The 21842-nt window shown below is 31.4% G+C and overlaps 1 protein-coding gene across 1 annotated transcript; it reads left to right on the top strand.

Moving 5' to 3' along the window:
• Positions 1–19721: 19721 nt before the first annotated feature.
• Positions 19722–21515, top strand: LOC129229961 (zinc finger protein 85-like). Its single transcript, XM_054864343.1, has one exon. It carries the CDS (start codon positions 19722–19724, stop codon positions 21174–21176), a length of 1455 nt encoding a protein of 484 aa, XP_054720318.1. The 3' UTR covers positions 21177–21515.
• Positions 21516–21842: the final 327 nt, after the last annotated feature.

The following is a 21842-nucleotide window of genomic DNA, read 5'->3' on the forward strand; positions in this document are numbered from 1 at the left end:
TACTCATTGCAGATAAAACTCATTCTGAAGAGCTAATATATAGATATATTCTGAATATTGGTTTCAAAATTTGTGAAATGATCTGTATAACGCAAAAACCTGTATAACGCAAAAGTTCTGGTCCCAAGGTGTGCGTTATAACGGTCTTCTACTGTATTATGAATTGAGATGAATATCCATTTAAAGATACAATGTGTTGCTGGTGATGTTGCAAAAATGTGTCAAAATATAATTCATTTTGATTTGAAAAAAGAATTCCTCTGGGGTACATTAAGTGTTTTATGTCCGACACCAAAATGTGCAATTAATTGTGCTGAGCCAATAATTTTAAAGCTACATACATGTATTTTTGGGTACAAAGTAGGAATTTCAATCTCTTGGATGTAACCTATTTTCATTTTGTAACAAGTGAATATTTTTTACTAAAATCTAGGTGTCGGACGTAAAAAAAAATTTACGTCCGACACCATTTACGTCCGACACTGTTACATTCTTTCAACAACATATGTTTTCAACTGTGTTTCTCCTTTTTTGCCTTTAATTTTAAAGTTAAAGTGAAACATGCATAAAAAACAACTTAGTGAATTCATTGTATATACATTTAGGATTGATAGGGGTAAGTTGGACCCCTTTTGAGAAAAGTTGTGTTGAATGACCGTAATACAGTTGATTAAGATCAATTTTGGCAAATTTGCCAAAACTATAAGTGGAAAAAGATATTGGAAACACTAAATGACTGCGTCTTTGTAAAGTTGGCTAAGGAAGAACCATTATCAATATTCAACCCATACAAATTTTGATGGTTTTCTTTCAAATAACTAATCACCAGCTTTTGTAGCTGAACTATCAATTCCTACTAAGTCATCATAGTTGTCTTGTATTTCACTAATACAAATATTTCATCAGAGTTGCTCTTGATTTTCAAGTCCTCACTTTTATGGGGGGGGGACAACTTACCCCATAATGTGGAGTCCTCTTATAGCGAAATTTTACGGTATAAGTGGGGACCCTAATCTAAAACAGTTTTTAATAATATTTTACTCAAAAATTCTGATTGCTTTATGCACTTTAAGTTAAACTGTACATGAATGTTTAATGATCATAAAAAAATAAATGCTAACCGGTAAACACTTCTTTGAAAAATGCTGTTAAGCTCGTCAAAAAATATTTTTCAGATTTTTTTTTTTTTTTTTTGACTAAGTTCTCTGATCTAGAAAAAAATTCAACGTGACCCAAATAGATGCAAAACTAATCACTGTGATGAAACATGACATGATCAATGTAAAAAAAGTACAAAAACCATATGGATATTTCAGTTTTTAGAGGTGACCCACTTACCCCATTGTCCCACTTCCCCCAATGAACCCTACTTTTGAATTTACTTAGTAAATTTTGTTTCAGTATATGTAACCTATATTTTACATATTTATAACTGTAATCTTTGTTATTTATTTACATTTAAGAGCAATAATTTACGTCCAATATGAACAATTTACTACGTCCAACACCAAGCAAAAAATATTTTTAAAATAATTTTATTCCTTATAATATCATTTGAAAACTGAAATATGCTTCAATCATGAGTATACTTTAGCATTATGCTGCTTTCAAAATTAAAATGTAACCCAATTCACAAACTTTTAATAATGTTTAAGTGAACCATCAATTTTACTATTTGTGTGTTTACGTCCGACACCAACTCTTTATATTTTCTTAATTTATACTTTAGGAATCTATTTTGAAAAACTAACATGATTTTTCATTCAGTGGGATGTAGTAAGTATCTTGTAAATAAATTTGATCATTTTGGAACAGTTTATATTCGATAAATAGAATTAAAACTCAGAAATTTTTCTTCATTTTTTACACCCGACACCATGGAATTGCCCAGCTACTTATTAAAAAGTTTCTACTGGCTACTGGCGACTAACTAAAAATTTGAATTTTCAGGTGAACCAAAAAATAATTAACATGCATTTCATATTGTTATCCTATAATACATTATAAATTTAATGGGATATCAGCAGTTCTCAACTAGCAAAGGTGGGACCTCTGGGAAAGCCTTGAAGAATTCCAGGGGGGGGGGGGGGGTGAAAGTATATCAAAAACAGGTTTGAGTGTACATTAATCTTACTCAAGTTTGGAGTCTCAAGTAAATATTTTTGACATTATCGATTTTTTCGAGGTTTTTAGAGCAGTTAACTTTTCTCTGTGAGTCTGGATTTTCAGCACTAGCAGGCATCAAGTTAAAATATTGAACAACGCAAGATATTGAAAGTGGCATGAGGTTTGTTTTGTGTTGCAGTCACAACCTTTATATTCAAAAATTTGTCAAGGGCAAATTGTGGCAGCCCTCCTATTGATATTCTGAAAGTGATAAGTAACCACACCAGAAATTTTGCTTTTGATTTTAAACACTTTGACCTGACAGAGACAGTTCAATTGACAATCATATAGAGAGTTTGGTTAATTTATTCAATCAATAAAAATAATTGAACAAAATTAAGAAAACAGTTACCAATATTATAACCTTATTAAAAGCATTTGGTTTTACTTATACTTTTATGCACAATATGTATATTTTATATAAACAGAATATTTTCAATATTTAAATACAGTAGAGTCTCGAAAATCTGAGGTAATTGGGGCTCATGCCACCTTGGATTAATGAAAACTCAGATTATCCGGGAAAAATTTTCAGATTAAATTTTACTCTTTTCGAATGGCAAAAGGAGAAGGACCTTTTACCTCTTTGCATAGAGCAAAAAAAGTGTTGTCTTCACAAAAAATTTATCACTAAAATTTCAAAACAAATTTCACTTTTTATGTTGACACGAGACTCTTATGTTGAAACTCTATACGCAGGGTTCATACCCTTTAGGCAGAAAAAAATTCAAGCACTTTTCAAGTACTTTTCAAGGTAAAAAATTTTGTTTTCAAGGCAATATCATAAATTTGTACTAAATACAGTGAAACCTGTGTAAGTTGACCACTTGTGGTGTAGTACTTTGGTGGTCAACTTAGACAGGTGGTCAACTTATAAAGGGGGTAATTTTTTTTTTTTTTTGTCATTTCTTGCACCATGTATTCATTTTTTGACTAACTGACACTTACTCTTTCCATTCAACTCACTTTCATTGTTTAACATTACTTTGAAACAATAATTTAAAATGTTATTCAAATATTTTTAGAGTTTATTTTCTCAGAATGACGTATAATGTGTCATGTAAATTTAAAATTTCAGTAAATTGATCAAAAAAAAAGTCATTGTTTATAAAAAAAATTATTTGATATTAATAGTTCCTAAAAATTCATAGCTAATCAAAAATAATAAATTTTTCGCTGATTTTTTTTCTCATATACATTTAATACATTTATAACCATGATGATCTACTTTTCAACAAAATAACTCCTTATTGAAGTTTGGCACACTTATTAGACACTAGTTTTGGAAATTCCATATGTGTCAGCTAATTTTCTCTGGATTTCTCCCTTTTCAATTAATTTTAATATTTCATACTTTTTATCAATCTCAAGTTTAACTAACTTTCTTTTTGAAGCCATTTTTTGTAAAACTATAACACAAAGAGTAACAAGCTGGACTCTCATAGTTCTAAAAGGCAGTTGAAAATGAAAATGTCCTATTTCTTAATCCCTTGCACCAGAAATACTGCAATGCAAGTAACTTTTACTCTAGCACAATTCCAGTGTTGCCACAAAATATTGCAACTGGAAAAAAATACTTTGCACTTTTCTACTGACACATGTTTTCATTGAACAGAGAGTACAAAAGGCAATCTCAAATAGAACAACAAAAGAAAAACAAGTTTGGAGAATGAAAGGATTCTTAGTAGTTTTTCAATGTGGTTTAACTTACAAGGAGGTTTAGTTATGCTGCTCTTTTATTTAGTTGGTAAAATGCTGGTCTGGCATCAAAAATATTCTTGAAAAGCTATTAAAAACATAATAATAAAATAAAATAATTTGCTAAATTAAGTTTTAAAAAATAAACCAAGTGGTCAACTTACAAAGGGTTTTTTACAATACTCCAAACCAAATTTGGGGTACATTAGTGGTCAAGATAGACAGGTGGTCAATATAGAGAGGTGGTCAAGTTACAGAGGTTTTCCTTCATTATACAAGATAGGACTAATTCCGTTCCTGACAAAAGCGGTCAATTTAGACAGGTGGTCAACTTACAAAGGTGGTCAACTTTACAGGTTTTACTGTATATGGTATGCAAATTTCATTTACTACAAACACATAGAAATAAGGCAATAATACAAAAAAGTATAGGAAAACAAAATTGCTTTTTCTACAACGAGAGACACTTTGGTGAAAAATCTACTGCGTTGAAAGTTTTTCTTAAAATGTTTGAAAAGTTTGGTCATAAAGAGAAGCAGATACCAAGAGGTTTAATTTTGAGGTTTTTCAAAGGTTGTAGCAGTCAGAGGTTTGTATATTTTCTAGAATCAACAAATTAATACTTAAAAAAAAACCTTTCATAAGTGCTTTTAATTTTTATGGGAAGAAACTAAAATACCCAAGTTCAATGGCATTGCCAGAGAGGAGTTTTTGAAGTCACTCCCCCCAGGTTTCAACATTTATTTCCAATATCTATACAGTGGTTTATTACAATATAAGGGCGGTTAGGACAAAAACACTACCCAGAAAATTATTTCAGTTTGCACTATTAAGTTCTAAAAATATTAGGTTTGCAAATCATTTATAAGTATGCAAATCAATTATTCGTATGTATTTATAAGCTGTTCAGCCAATAAGGCATTTCAACTGTCCTCGAGTAAATTTAAAAAATTGGAAGTTAAGAAAAGTTTATAAAAGTCCACAGTACAGTCTCTACACCTCAAAATATACAAAAGCAGCTTAAGCAGTGATAAATACTCTGAATGCAAACTTGAGCTTATGCAGCTTTCATTGATTAACTTGCAATAGACAATAAATGTGCAAGTTCAGATTTATAGAGCCATATTTCGAAATTGAAAAGATTCACAAGAAGTTGACATATATTATGACAAAAGTAGTTTTATTTTGGGAAAAAATGGGTTATTGTTGAAATTAGAATTTAAATTTAGAAAGGCAATAATATTCAGGTGTAATTGTGATTTGTGAGTTCATAAAAAATTACCTGAAAGTTTCAAAGAGCAAAATGGGGCAAGGGGGGGGGGGGAATAATGTTTAAAACTAAGACCCCTATTACTTGAATATACATATGTACAACAATAGCTTTTGCTATGCATAAAATAATTCATAAAATAGTTTATTAAGTCAAAATATTCTGCATAGAAATATCATGCCCAGTGCCTGTTGATAACCAGCAACAGGCACTGGGCCTAGCTAGGCTGGTACTGGTCAATTAGATCCAAATGAAGATGAATGACCCTCCTTAAGCTATCTACCCCTTTGCTGATTAAAGCCTCTTTCAGTAAGCTCCAAGTACCCACAACCTTAATAAAGTAGTAATTTTGAACATTTGAGGAAAAGGGGAAAATTGGAGATATAGGGAGGTAAAAGCATAAAAACGAACACTACTGGATTTCAAGTGAATAATCATAACACAACCACCCCTGTTATACACCTTATTTATTTTAGCAGACATAAAAAAATGATGTACTTTAAAATACAAACTTTAAGTTAATTTGTTAGGTGCTCAACTGCTGAAATTTAAATTTAAAAAAAAAAACCGGTAATGACCAAAAATTAGGTAAAGATAATCATTCAAAATTGCAAAAATAAATAAGCAAATAATTAAACAAGACCAAGGTAATAAATTCTTTAACTCTTTAGTTATTAAATTAAAAAATAAAATAAGCTAATCTGACGTAGCAGTGTCAAAATAACTACTAATTGCCAAAAATATAAAAATATTTACAAAATGCAAACGGATTGAAATCTCAAACAAGGGAAGCAAATTTTCGCGAATTAAGTTCAATGTTGTCATGTTTCCCATAAAATAAACTTATATTTTACTGAAATTAAACATAAAATATACTAATCTACGGTAGCAAATATGAAAATAACATCTGATTAGTGAATATATTTAAATATTTGCAAGATGCAAAAAGATTGAAATTTCAAACACGAGAAGCAATTTTTCGCAAAGTCTGAGTTCGTTCGACGTGGCATGTTTCCCATGAAATAAATTTATTTGTTTTTTATTAAAATTAAACAAAAAATGTACTAATCTAAGGTAGCATATGCAAAACTAACATTTGATTAGCCAAAATCTTTAAATATTTGCAGGATGCAAAAAGATTGAAATTTCAAACACAAGAGCAATTTTCCGCGAAACCCGAGTAAGTTCAATGTTGTCATGGTTTCCAAATTAATTTCTCTGTTAATTAATGAAATCAAACAAAAAATAAACTAATCTAAGGTACCATATGTCAAAATATCTTTCGGTTGTAAAAAACATCAAAATATTTACAAGATGCAAAAGGATTGAAATCCCAAACACGGAAGCAATTTTTCGCGATGTTACATACTGAACACATGTTTAGAAAATTGCATTGGTGAAATACTTTTTTAAAACTTCTAAGCACAATTCGTTGATTTTTGAGAGAATTTAAGCACTAAGAAACTTTTTCAAGGTTTTAAAACTTTTTCAAGGTTTTCAAGCATTTGAAAATGAACTTTTTTTTTTCAAGCACTTTTCAAGGTTTTTCAAGGGCGTACGAACCCTGATACGGATTTTGACTTTTTTTTTCAATGTCTGTACAGATTTATGTGTGCAAATTTTTAGGCAGCCAAACATGCATTTTGACAGTTATTTCAAAAGGCATGTTTACATGTCTTTTGTGGTACATTAATGTAAATTTTACGTATCAAGTTATTACCTCCAAAGCATCTCTTATTTTGGTAGTCCATAAATATTATGTGTCACTTAGGGGGTGTTGCTGATACCAACCCTTTCAATGTATTTTTTATTATTTGCTGTATGTAGTTAAATAAGTTTAACATTAGCAAAATATTTCTATTTTCAAATTTAAATGATTTTTTTTTTTTTTTGAACTAAAAAACATAACTGAATGCACTGAGTAAGCACCTCGAATTAAGCGGAACCTCTAACTTTCGAGACTCTATACTGTATAAATAAATATCTGTTCATACATATATTTATCTACAATATAAAAAGCAAATGAACTGAAAACACATAGCCAACTACAAAAGATGTACCAGAGATGAGACCAATAGGAAATAAAAACCCACAATTCAACCAACATTTTGTCGTACTCCACTAGTATGTTTCGATAACCGGGAGTTTGGCATATTATCAAATTTTCAGTAATATTATTCTGACAAAAAAAAAAAACATGGACGAAATATTTTGCTCCGAGTTTTCGGCTTCTCCACAATTATCTCCTTCTACACACAGCAATTCTAATTTTCAGACAAACAGTTTTTAAGTGCGATTTGGTACTAATCGGCTCATTGTTTCTTGAGATATAGCAGTCACAAGTGATGACAAAAAACCTTCGCTAGCCCCCGTTTGAGCTATTAACAACAAAACTAGGATCAGCACTTATACCTGTTAGGAGCAACATACAGACCAAATTTTGTTTGATTCCGCCTCGGTATTTAAAATAAAAAAACCCAGGTGCAAACCCGGGGTGTTAAATCCCTTGCATACATTAAAGTAGAGGGCGCATTGGCAGTGTGCGTCAAGTAGGTGCGCACACGTGCCCCTATGTCATAAAAACTGTACACCGGGGTCCGAAGTAATTTTGCACAAAATTTCGAGTTTTTACACACTTGGAAAACATTAAATCCACGGTTTGAAATAAAAACTTATTTTTCTATTAAAACAGTTCACTCGTAAAATAAAATGCTAGCTAAGATGTTTTATATGAACAGCCACTTGCGTAACAATTTTTCCGTAGTATTTTAACTCATTTTTAGCTATTTTTGGTAAATTGCATTTATGCAATCTCTTAGCATCAGTTTTGAAGGGCCGTTTTTCTGATGATTTCCTGAGTTGTACACAGTACAAAGCCTATTGAGCTGAGATACAATGGTATTTTCCCTACCTCTTAGGTTTTTAGCTCTCCTCCCCCCCCCCTCCCCCCCCAAAAAAAGAAAAAAACTGTTTGAAATAACAGTAGAGAACATTTCCACTTTTCAAACTAACAATTAAGTTGCTCTAAATTTCTTTTTTCAAAAACTAGAATGTGCCTTTAAAAATCATAAAATTAATGCTGATTATAAAAAAAAAAACTTTCACAAAAATAGAATATTGATGGGTCATTCTCTAGAAAACTTAACATTTGAAAGCAAATATTTTTCAATTTTGAAACAGTTTTTTTTTATTTTTTTATTTTTATTGATAAAGTCTGTCACGGAGGTGTGATTCATGGATATGAGGAATTTTCCATTAATATAGGCCTAATAGATAAATTTTTTAGGGATTTTTTTTTTCTTCTTTGCTACAATCTACATGTTGAGCATATGAAAATATGTTCACTTCTTTCTTTACATTAATTTACGTTACTGAAATTCAAGTTCATGAAGGTGAGAAGTCAGAATAACCGTAAGTTTTTAAAGCAAAACCTATCTACCTGTTTTTCGACAAAAATCTTACAACTTCAACTATGCCTGAAAATAAACGAAGAGGCTCTCTTGTGTCATGGAAAATAAAATTTGATGTCATTACTGCCACATGTTAATGAGGAATGGAATTTTGTGTTTAGGTAACGGAGGTGAAAATTTATTGTGTGACATGACTCCTTGTCCTACTAAAACAAACTAAAATACAATATTAAAAATTAAATATACTTAAACAATTAGGTTTTTTGACGCTGGGCAATTCCATGGTGCCGGACGTAAAAAACAAAGGAAAAGTTCTCAGTTTTAATTCCATTTACCAAACATAAACAGTTCCAAAATGATCAAATTTATTTACAAGATACTTACTACATCCTACTGAATAAAAAATCATGTTAGTTTCTCAAAATAGATCCCTAAAGTATAAATTAAAAAAATTTAAAGAGTTGGTGTCGGACATAAACACACAAATAGTAAAATTGATGGTTCACTTAAAAAGTATTAAAAGTCTGTGAATTAACTTACATTTTAATTTTAAAAACCGCATAATTCTAAAGTATACTTATGATTAAAGCATATTTCAGTTTTCAAATGATATTATAAAGAATAAAATTATTTTAAAAATATTTTTAGCTTGGTGTCGGACATACGTAAATTGTTCATATTGGACGTAAACTATTGCTCTTAAATGTAAATATATAGCAATGATTACAGTTATAAATATGTAAATTATAGGTTACATATACTGAAACAAAGTTTATCACGTAAATTCAAAAGTAAGGTTGATTGGGGGAAGTGGGACACTGGGGTAAGTGGGTCACCCCCAAAAACTGAAATAGCCATATGGTTTTTATACTATTTTACATTGATCATGTCACGGTTCATCACAGTGATTAGTTTTGCATATATTTGGGTTACATGGAATTTTTTTTCTAGTTCAGAGAACTTAGTCAAAATAAAAATCTGAAAAATATTTTTTGGCGAGTTTAAGCAGCATTTTTCAAAGAAGTGTTTTCCGGTTAGCATTTATTTTTTTATGATCATAAAACATTCATATACAGTTTAACTTTAAGTACATACTGTAATTAGAATTTTTGAGTAAAATATTCTTAAAAACTGTTTCAGAGGAGGGGCCAAACTTACCCCGTAAAATTTCGCTATAAGAGATCCCCACACTATGGGGTAAATGGTTCCCCCCATAACAGTGAGGATTTGAAAATCAAAAGCAACTCTGAAGAAATATTTGTATTAGTGAAATACAGGACAACTATGATGAATTAGTAGGAATTGATAGTTCAGCTACAAAAGCTGGTGGTTAGTTATTTGTCAAACTTACCTGAAAGAAAACCATCAAGACTTATATGAGTTGAATGTTGATAATGGTTCTTCCTTAGCCAACTTTACATAGACACAGTCATTTAGTGTTTCCAATTTCTTTTTTCACTTATAGTTTTGGCAAATTTGCCACAATTGATCTTAATCAACTGTATTACGTTCATTCGACACACCTTTTCTTAAAAAGGGTCCTACTTACCCCTATCAACCCTAAATGTATATACAATAAATTCACTAAGTTGTTTTTTATGCATGTTTCACTTTAACTTTGAAATTTAAGGCAAAAAAAGGAGAAACACAGTTGAAAACATATGTTGTTTAAAGGAATGTAACAGTGTCGGACGTAAAAAAATTTTTAGTCCAACACCTAAATTTTAGTAAAAAAAATTCATTTGTTACAAAATGAAAAGAAATTACATCAAAGAGATTGAAATTCTTACTTTGTACCCAAAAATTCATGTATGTAGCTTTAAAATTATTGACTTAACATAATTAACTGCGCATTCTGGTGTCGGACATAAAACACTTAATGTACCCTAGAGGAATTCTTTTACAAATCAAAATGAATTATATTTTGACACATTTTTGCAACATCACTAGCAACACATTGTATCTTTAAATGGTTATTCATCTCAATTCATAATATTAGTATGTATTTTTTGGAAAAAACAGACTTTCTTTGAGAGTCACCAAATATGGTTTGAAAATACTCAAAATGTTGACCTTAGTTTAACCTCCTGTAACTTATTTATAACTGAAATCATCAAATTTTAGACAAGCATTTCAAAATATATAACTTTTTACCTTTAAAATGACACCTCACTTGTTTAGAAATTTTAATTTTGAAAATTTGATCATCTGGTTGACCTTATCATGGAATTGCCCCACTTGTGAAAGGAATAATAAATGAATAAGTATATAATTTTAATTAAACAAGTTATTAGCAACATAAACAGTCACACAAGGTGTGTGACATGCCACGGAGGTGAGAATCCACATGTTGTGAACCAAATATACTAAAATATAAACTACTATATATATACTAAAATAAAAATTATTATTAAAAAATTGCTGGCAGGTTTAAATAGATATATTTTTGATGAAATTAAAAATCATTGTTAAATGAATTGTTCCTTAAAGTTTTTACTGTAAAAGGCAAGTGACAGAAAAGTTACTTTTTGAAGAATGACCCTGATGCAATATTTTCTGGAAAACAGATAGTGAGAAAAAACTCCTGGATTGGCCCCTGAATAGTGAGACTATTTGACGGTTCAACTAATGTAGCAATTTAAGATTCAAAAATTTCAGTGAATAATGCAGTTATGCCCAGAAATTTCCTTCACCCTTATTTTATTGAATCCGTTTTCTAGAATTCAATTTCTGAAAATTTGGCTCCAAATTTGTGACATTATAGAAAAAAAACTGCCCATGGAACGACCCAAACTAAAAAGTTTTGGGAGAGAGGAATTTCTTAATTTGCTGAATGAAATGTAATGCTAGAAAGAAAGATGTACCTGTGCAGGCCGTGCACAGATACATATGATGCTGCGCAGATTTGCTGTAGGTACGTGCATTGGCTGAAAATTGTAAAAAATATCCATATTAAACACTGATTATCTTCAAAATTTGAAGATAAATTAATGTAAATGTGCATTATTGCTTTCATAAATACATGATTGAGAGCAAAAGGTATTTTCTTACTAAAAATTTCACCAACCTACTGCATGTTAATATTCATTCCTGCATAGTTTTGAGCTATGTGCACAGACACTCCATGTTTTTATCTTACTATGGTTGAATGATAAAATAAGAGCACAGATACATCTACAGTAAAGCAATATTAAGATTTGAAAAGGAAACGATTGCAACCTTGCAACAATGTCTGCAATTTAACTTAAAATCATCACGAAAATTTGTAAAGGATTTTTAGGGAGGTCACACCCTTCAGGATGCCTTTGAAAGAGTCACTGGTCAGCTAACTACCTGCATTGCATGAGGTTCACAAGGTCGTATATTTTGCACCACTGCTTTAATGCAATAAAACAAAAACATGAAAGTTTTTAGATTTTTTTTTTCATTCAAACTAAGCAGAAACTATGAGATATTTTAAAAAAAAACCTCCGTTACATGGTCTGCTATGAGATAGTACAAAATCTGTTATGCTACCCAGTAAATTTCGGAAACCTTTTCGATTTTGATCGATTACTAAAAAACAAACCAAGGACAAAACGTAAACATTAAAGGATATGATTTACAAGCTAATACTAACGTGTTAGATAGCTAATTATAAACATTAGAAACAGTTATGCTACAATTAAAATAGTTGATTGGGTAACCAGAACTGAACTAGCAAATTAAATTATTATATATCTGTGTCACACATCAATAAGCTATGAATTGAATACACTATTGAGCAATGACATGGGATGCGTTAAGCTTTGAAACGGAACAAAACAAAACAAATAATAAGTCTATCTAAAATATTATAGTTGTCAAGCATGTGAAATTTAATTACCTTGAAAATAACAAATGTTTGTTACCGCACCTTTCAAAAGAACATAAATATAACAGGAAAATAAGGCAGATTAACTGTTTTGCTTACCCTTATATGAAGTTGATTTTGTCACTTGCACTTGAAAACTCAATAAATTTACTTCAATTTAAATTTAAATAGAAATTATGAATAATATTTAAATACCCCAAATACAAACAACAAACGATCAAACGATCAACACACAACACACGTATACTGTTGTAATTGAAGACGAGCACTGCCGTCTACTGGCTGAAAACTGAACTACTGATCTGCAAAAAGAAGAAAACTTTTCAACTGCTCATATTCCATTTTATTTTGTTCAAAATTATTAGTGAATTCATCTGAAAATATAGTAATAACTACCAAAATAACGTGTCTAAGTTGTGTTTTCTAGCCACGGAAGAAAAATCCAACTTATTACTATTCCCAGTGTAGTTATTTTTCATTGCTCCATAATTGTTTAGCAGTAATTTTGTATTTATTTCAATTAAAATATCATGCCTTTAGCAAAAACTTTGCTTAAAAAGCATTTTGGGAAGATACTTCGTCCTAATGGCAACCAATTCATAATGTTATGAAGCTATCAAAGCGACGGCGATGATCGTTTTCGTTTATGTATGTAAATATCTGTAGTGACGACAGTTTATGAAAAAAGTATACAATTTGTAAGATCTAGCTGTTTTTTAATAGCTTATGTCGAACTTATGCTTAATTATGAATGCAATGCAACTATTTGCCACATAAGTATTTCTATAAATAAGTATTCGCTGTGTATTGAATGTAGTTAGATGAGCGAGTGTCCCTCAGATGTATTAGATTTTTAAAATGTGTAAGAAAAAATTTCATAATTCCCAACATTTTCCTATATTATTAATATCATGGGGAATACCTCCCTAAAGGTAAGTCCTTTTTAACCGTAATATAATCCTTTTAAACAGATTGAATATTTTTGTTTATTAAAACGAAAATTGATGTTGTTTGCACGGTGTCCCCAAGTTTCGTCGAGGCGAAATCCCCCCCCCCCCATTCTTCAGTTTCAATCGCACCTTTTGATATAGATTAGGAGGAGGGGATTTTAAATGTCGCTGAAACTGGAGATAAACCGTCTGCACATATTTTATGAAATTTCCTCTACTCGCAATGTTTTTTTCATTGCTTAATTCAGGAAATCCCGGGGGGGGGGGGGGGAGGTCTGTAAAATCAAATGCATGGGATCTCTATATACTAAGTTGCCGTATGAAGAATTTGTTATAAAAGAAGGTCTCTATCCCTATGAAAAAGGTAGGTTCCCAACAAATTCATAGTACATTATAGTGAAAAAGTTTCGAATTGCATGATTTTGTGTTGATATTTTCCTTGCAGAAAAAAAAATAAATAAATCAGAAAGTTCTTAATTTTTGTAATGTTTGTGAAAGTTTACTTTTTATTCCAAAAAAAAATAATGAAATTGGAATATTTCATACATTGAGATTTAAATAAACAAGATAGTCTTTTTATGTTATCTTTCTTCATACTTCGAAAATAAGATAAATCGCTCATGGGCTAGTGGACACAACTCAAAAAAAAACAATCTTTTTGAACTCTAGAGCAGATGTCTAGAACAGGTGTAAATATGAAAATACAAATACAAAAGTGACGACCAGCAACAGGCTCTGGGCCCAGTTAGGCTGGTCCTAGTCAATTCACAATCCCCAGTGAAGATCAATGGCCCCCTCAAAACTATCTACTCCTTTGCTCATTACCACCTCTTCCGGTAAGCTGTTCCAAGGTTCCACTACCCTGCTAAAATAATAATTTTTCCTAATATCCATGTTAGCCTGAGATTGAAATAGCTTAAGACAATGACCCCTTGTCCTGTTTTCAGTGCTAAACTGTAGCCCTGTGACATCTTTTTATTTTAATAAATTTAAACAACTGAATCATGACCCCTCGGTCTCTTCTTTGCTCAAGACTACATTTTTAGCATTCTAAGCCTGGAATTGTAGTCTAAATGAGAAAGTCCATTTATTAGCCTTGTAACCCGTCTTTGAACCCTTTCCAATACATTAATATTAGAGACATACCGAGTAGCACTTTGGCCGAGTAGCCGAGTACCGAGTACTCGGCCTTTCACTACTCGGCCGAGTACCGAGTTACCGAGTACTCGGCATTTCACTACTCGGCCGAGTTAACAAGTACCAATTATGTTTTAAGCAGAACCACTGACACACACGTGATCAATTTTGAACTTATTGGAATAGTAGTATAGACCTCTTTGTCCATATAAAAGTTTTTAAAACTAAATTCCTGCTGAAATTTAATTTCGTATTATTTAAAAAATTTTGTTTACGTCAAAAATTTTACAAAAAAAATTATTTTTAAAATTAAAAATAAATAAATAAAAGGTATGATTGATCAAGTTGGAATTAAGACAAACTATACCAATCTATTTTAGTTCTAGTGTGCCAAACATTAATAATTTTTAAAAGCAAATAAAGCAAATGTGCAGGAACACTGCACACATGTGTTTCTGCGTTAGAAGGAACGTCTTTATCAGTGCATAAAATGTGAGCTAAAGAATGTTAAGATATTCGACAAAAAAGTCCGACTTTTGTCGGATGCCTTTAAATCTACAAGCTCACATTTTGTGCATTGAAAAAGGAATTTCCTGTAACGCCAAAACACGTGTCTGCAATGTTCCTGCACTATGCTTTTAACGTTGTTTTATTTCCCTTTTTTTAAGCAAAGGAATTTTTATATTTCTTATAACTAATTTTTGTTTGTAGCAAAAATCTATTTTTTATATAAAAATTTCATATTTTCTATATTTACCTTTTTTGCACAATTTTTAAAAAATAAGTTTTGTTAACTTTGGGGACATTAAAATAAAGATTTATTCCATTAAAGCATTAAAAACTTCATTATTCTCAAAATTTAAAATTGACTTGTAAAATGATTGCAGAATATTAAATATGCTTGCGCTTTTTTATAAATTTTAATATCTGTCTTGGACAATATTTAATTTTTTGCAACTACTCGGTATTGGCCGAGTATCTGATCAAAATTTGGCCGAGTACCGAGTACTCGGCAAATTGGCCGAGTATGCCGAGTACCGAGTAGTTACCGAGTACTCGGTACGTCTCTAATTAATATCTTTATTAAGATAAGGAGACCAAAACTAAACAGCATAACTCCAAATAAGGTCTTACCAAACTTCTATAAAGGGCAAAAGAACTTCTTTAGATTTGTTTGAAATAGCTCTATTGATAAACCCAAGCATCTTATTTTCTTTGTTACTAGCTATGCTGCACTGTCGTCTAAACTTTAATTCCTGACTTACTTATTAAGATGCCCAGATCAGTAACTTTTTACACATTTCTTTCAGCAGCAATACTTTCAGCATACACATTTTTTCAGCAGCACAGTATTTGCCATGGGCGTCATTCGCAAGGGGGACACGTCCCCCTCAATATTTTGAACTCGTCAAAAGTCCCCCTCAATATTTGAGAATAACAAAAGTGCATACAAAAAATTCCAGTCTTACTCATTTGTGAAAAGAAGAATAGATTTTGGACCAAATTAGAACTGCTGATCTACCAAGAAAACGAACAGAAAATGACACCCCTTGTCCAGCAAAAACTGCTTTATCTATAACATTTGAGGGCAAAATCAAAGTAACAGACGAACCATTTGCAAGAAAAATACAACAATCCAAGGTGTTTTCTAGCTCATTTATTGATTTGCTGGTTAAAATTTTGGCATCTTCAGATCAAGCTTAACATTTTCTTTCACCCTGTACAATTTTTTGTGCTCATGCATAAAATTAAATCTGAGAACTATACATTTTTGTGAATGGTAACGGACGTTTTATTTTTGGACAAGACTTTCAATAGAAGACTACTTTTGATTAAAATTGTCTGATTTACCACATCTCACAAGTGGAAAAATATTTTTCTAAAAAACTAAAATGTATTGTGATGCAAACACAATCAAAACATTTAAAGAATTTTTTAAAAATTATAATGAAAAAAAATATTTTGTGTCGGTAACGGACGTACCTTTTCCAAATGATTAATAATAAGAATGAAAATAATTGATAAAAAGTTGTGTGTGATTAAATCACCACTTTAATATAGGATTTTAAAAATTATTTCCAACTTGGTTGTATAAAACATTAAATGGTAATAACATTGTATTCAACATAGTATCATACAACACAGTAACATCATAGTATCAGTGCAGTCATAATAATGTAGTAGTATAATGCAATGATAATATTCAGGCCCATTATTTATAAATATCTTACTATTTTCAATTTTCTTTAAATATTTCACTTCATACCCAACATCCCCTAACGTCAGATTCGTAAGTTCAACTATGAATAACAATGTTTTGCATTTAGTTGCAATTTTAATATTGTCAAAATGATCCTGATTTTTTAGTATTAGGATAATTTTCAGCCCCAAGTATTTCATTTGACTTTCCCATTGAGTTTATTTTATACTGTTGTATATAATAGTCTAATCATGCCCAATAACTTATTCATTGTTAAGTTTTATTACTTTTAAGTAAGCTCTAAAATTAGTTGCACCAATGTGTAATTAAAATTTTTTTAGATTTATGAAATTTTAAAGCTAATGATTCTATGTTAATAAAATGAATAATTCATAATAGAAAATTTATTAGAATAATATACTATTATTATTACACCATAAAAATAAATTTATGTATGTATAATCGGTTTATTTTTCATTTTGTCCATTTTCTTCCGGCGTCCCAGGCTTTTTACAAAAAAGTGGACAAAATAGGAATTTGGGGGGGGGGGGGATGTAACGCTTTGGTGATTGTTCTGCATTGCATCATTCGTCCCCCCCCCCCCCAATAACGAAGAGCCAGCGACACCCATGGTACTAGCGCAACTCATAATTCAATATTACGCCGTAAGATGGCAGAAATAAAATGCATTTCTTCTGAATTTTCCTTGGCAATGAAAACTTTAAACCCACTTATCTCAAAAACTGATTTTTTGAGTTGTGTTGCTATTGCAGCCCATGAGCGATTATGTTTTCAAACATATATTAAACTGATACTAAAACTGCTTCATACATTGGCACCCACTCAAGATCAGTAGTTTGATAGGTTTTGACTTAATTTTTGTAGTGCCTTTTGTGAAAAGTTTCTTTTATTCCAAAAAGAAAAGAATAAAATTATATTATGAAAAGAGTAATTTCATTTATTGAGATTTAAACAAACAAGATAGCTTTTTAATGTTATCTTTCTTCATATTTCGAAAATAAGATTTATATTTTCAAACATTTATTAAAGTGGTGCTAAAGTCACTTCATATGTTGCTTGATTTTTATGTATTCCCTTCTTTGTTGTGTCTGATTCTGTTTGTTTGTATTAGGACCAGATTGCTCTAATGTCTAGCTCTCTGTCATACTCATCAGAATGAAGATACAGACTTAAAGGAGACAAAGTAGTCCAAGTCAAGTACAAGCTTTTGGACTTTTACATTGCAAACAGAAGTAAGATTGCTTAACTATTATTTGTAAGTGTAGACTTGCCAGACGTCTCGGTTTGACCGGGACAGTCCCAGTTTTCAGACAAAATCCCAGCATCCCGGCCAGTTTACTTCATGTCCCAGAAAATGATAAATTTGATTGTAAGTGCCCAAAAAGTGTGAAAATAATTAACTATGAAGGGATATTTAGCATAATTACTTTTGCATTTGTAACCTTGATGCATACAATCGACATCATTTTAGCTTGTGAAGATTTTTACAACAGGGTTAAAACCGAAAAAGACTTTCGAAAAAAAGTCCTAGACACTAAAAAGTACATGTGAATATCATGGTCAAATTTTTATTCATTTCAACTGTTTCCTCTTTCTTAGTAACTTACAGATATCAACATGTTCCACATAAAATGTTTAAATATACATGCTTGTGTAATTTATTATTGCTCAATATTTGGGATATTTTTTTTAGTAGCCATTTATTTATTATCTTTCAAAACTACCACTAAACCACTCTAAAAACCAGCCAAGTGTATACTTTTGAATTCCTGCAAAGCTGGGGGGGGGGGGGGGCATTCTGTTGCTCCCGGTTTAACATTTTAGAGATCTGGCAAGCCTATGTAAGAGCAGTAAAGCTGGTATAAAGCCAGATTATACCAGCCTGGGGAGCAATACCCAAAATCGATTTCAAAGTTTGAAAAATATAAATGCAGTAGACTTTTGCTAGGTACTAAGAAAAATATTCCTTATTATCGAAGTTCAAGATGTGGAAAAATAATTTTCTTTTTCCTTTTTGAGGCACTTGAAAATAGTAACTAAAAGAAATAGTGAATGAAAAATAATGTAAAGAAAATAAAATTTAGTCGGTGTGTGAAATAAGTGTTTCATTTTGAGTAGCAGTACTGCTTCTCAAATTCTGATATTGAGGAGCAGTTCTGTAAAATTAAGGAGCAGTTTTAGGACATATGCTAAATTACATTTTCAAAAAGAAAACAAGCAAGTTTTAAGACGTGTAATGTGCATTTAAAAAGTTTTGAACAATAGCATCAGTTACAAACTTCTTTAATTATCTTCTACAAAATAGATGAACTGGTGCAAATAGGTAATGCTGCAATTACAAAAATATTTAGGACATGAAAATTTCCAAAAATTAAATTTATACCATTAAAAAAAATTTAAAACCATTTGCATGCAGTTTATTTAAAAATAGTAGTCTAACATCATTAAGTACATCACATCGAAATCTGGTTTTGTCATTCACATTTCAAAAGAAGGCGCATTCACATTTCAAAATTCAGTTATTTATTTTTATTCTTTTGCATTGCAAAATTTTGAGTGCAATTTATGATAGTGTAGTGTTCGTCATATGTTTTGAATTGCAAATTGTACTGCGATACTGTCTATTTCTTGCACTGGATGCAATACAAAATAGATTTTTTGTACAGTTTATAGGATATCACGAAAATTACAACTTCTTTGCCCATCAAACAAAAATTGGATTTATAGAACAACTTTTGTTAAAGAATTTAAGTCTCTATGTATGAAAATTGCCGGAGAGAAGGCCGTTGCCATCTTGAATGCAAAATAAGGGGAGTCTGATATGTTTATTGTTATTAATTACTCAACAGTATTTGTTTTGTTTAGCCCTTCAGTAAACAAATATATCTTTTCTTTTTCAGAAATGAAAAATTACTTATACTTGCAACTTACATACACATGCCATGTGACTTATTGGAGGATTCAAGATTTTGTTTATCCTGTGTAGTCCCATGAATTGGCATACTAATGCACTCAGATGGGTAAGAAAAAGAAATGGAATCGTCCCCTTTGTGATAACACTAACCAGTGCTTTCCTCAGGGAGAATTTTGCATCAATGTAGAACACCCAGATTCCAACAACTTCCAAAATTTTGAGCCTCGGTTGGGTGTAGCTGTACCAAACTGGTCAAGACCTGCTATTCAGTCACAGCTAAGATGTGAAATCTGTGAGCGTGTGTTTCAATACCCAAGTCAGCTGCGGGATCATATGCTAATACATACTCGTGTGCGTAGATTCGTTTGTCAAGTATGTGGCATGAAGTTTATGAAAGAGCATCATCTTAAAGCGCACCAAGCTACTCACAGCTCTGTGAAACCTTTTGCGTGCCCCATTTGTGGTCGTACATTTACGTTAAAAGCAAACATGGAAAGACACACTTACATTCATAACACTGAAAGGAGATTTACATGTGAGCAATGTGGGAAAAAGTTTTCGCAGCCTCAAACTTTAAAAATGCACATGATTTCTCACTCTGATGTTAAACCGTTTGCTTGCAATATATGTGGTAAAGGTTTGTCCAGAGCGCACAATCTTAGAGCCCATATGGCCATCCATCGAAATAATAAACCTTTTAAATGCCATCTGTGTAATAGTTCATTTACATTGAAAGGCAACATGCAGCGTCACTTAAAAGAAAAGCATGGTGTCACAGAAGCCGAGATACCTCAGCACCAAGAAGCTGCACCAAATTTGTCCAATGAGAGCTTCATACTTTCTTTGGATCCTACTGATGCAGTTGCCTCACCCGCTGGTTCTCGAATAAGTGAGGAAGATATGTCTCAAAACTGTAATCAATCAGCTGATCTACCTCAAAATAATAAACGTAGGAAAAATCCTCCTAAGAGGGTGAAATGTGAAACTCCAAATAGTGAACATGAAAACATTAGTAAGAGCTCCCCGAATGAACAAGACCCTCATCGGCCACCTGAATACCAAGGAGCGCCTGTCTCCTCTTCGGTCAATAGTGTCATGCCGGCTCCAAACAATTTCCAACAAGTTCAATCAAATGCTTTAGTACCTGTGAACAATGCTTTTCCCCCCAATTCTCAGTTGCAATTGTGCAATCCACCAATAAATGTTGGTAATCCGTCGGAACATAAACCATTTACTCCTTGTGCTTTGCCAATACAAGCAAGTTTAGGACACTCAGGTTTTGGCCCAGTGTCAGTTGCCAGTTTTTTACCAAGGCCCCCTGGATTTTACGCTGACAGTGGGATGTTAACTGTTCCTCCTAACCCATTTCCTAATGAAAATGTAGAATCCAAATTGCAAACTATACACTCTGCTATAGATGATTTAGCTGGTAAACTTTCTTCGCCTCATGATAAAGTAATGGCCATCCATGAGGCTCTGGACGAACTCATACATTTGCGTCCAGAAAATCCTGCAAATAATTTTAGGTGTGTTAAAAATGAGCGAATGGGAAATTAAGTGAAATAAATATGAATAGGATCTTTATTTAAGACCTTTCATATTTTTTTCACAAAATTTTTAAATGTTTCATTTTTAATAACTTAAAAACATGTTGTCAAAGAAAAGACAAATATTTGTGACTAAATATGTTCTCTGTAATTCATAAAAATTATGGCAAGTGCCAAAACATTCATATTCATCATATTTCAATCTTCAAAACTAACTATAAAAAAGGAGCTTTTTTATGTGGTATTTTATGTTTTATAAAATGAATTTTAACCCGAAAAAAAACGTAGTTTAAGTGTGTAAAATCGTCATACATGTGTTACTGTTAGTTTTAAATGTGCATATTCATTATTTAGCTCTAAAATGTACACCGCTGAGCATTAAAAAAGTTATTCTTCTCAGGAACAAATTTCAGAATCATATTGATTATACACACTCGGAAGAAAAAAGTGACTTAACAAGTACAAACCATACAGATATCAATATCCAGTATGCTGCCGTGCTAAGCGCAAAAGTCATATCTGCAGTTGAGCTCAAAATGGGTTATTGCTTGTTAAAGTTTTATGCCCCGGTATACTTAATTCAGATGCCGCTTGGCTTTTTTAGATTTTTTTTAATGCATTTTTTTCACAAATGACTTTAAAACATTTCATTTAGTAAAATAATGTTAAAAATAAC

This window comes from Uloborus diversus, chromosome 9 (assembly GCF_026930045.1).
Source record: "Uloborus diversus isolate 005 chromosome 9, Udiv.v.3.1, whole genome shotgun sequence".
In the NCBI taxonomy this organism is placed as follows: Eukaryota; Metazoa; Arthropoda; class Arachnida; order Araneae; family Uloboridae; genus Uloborus; species Uloborus diversus.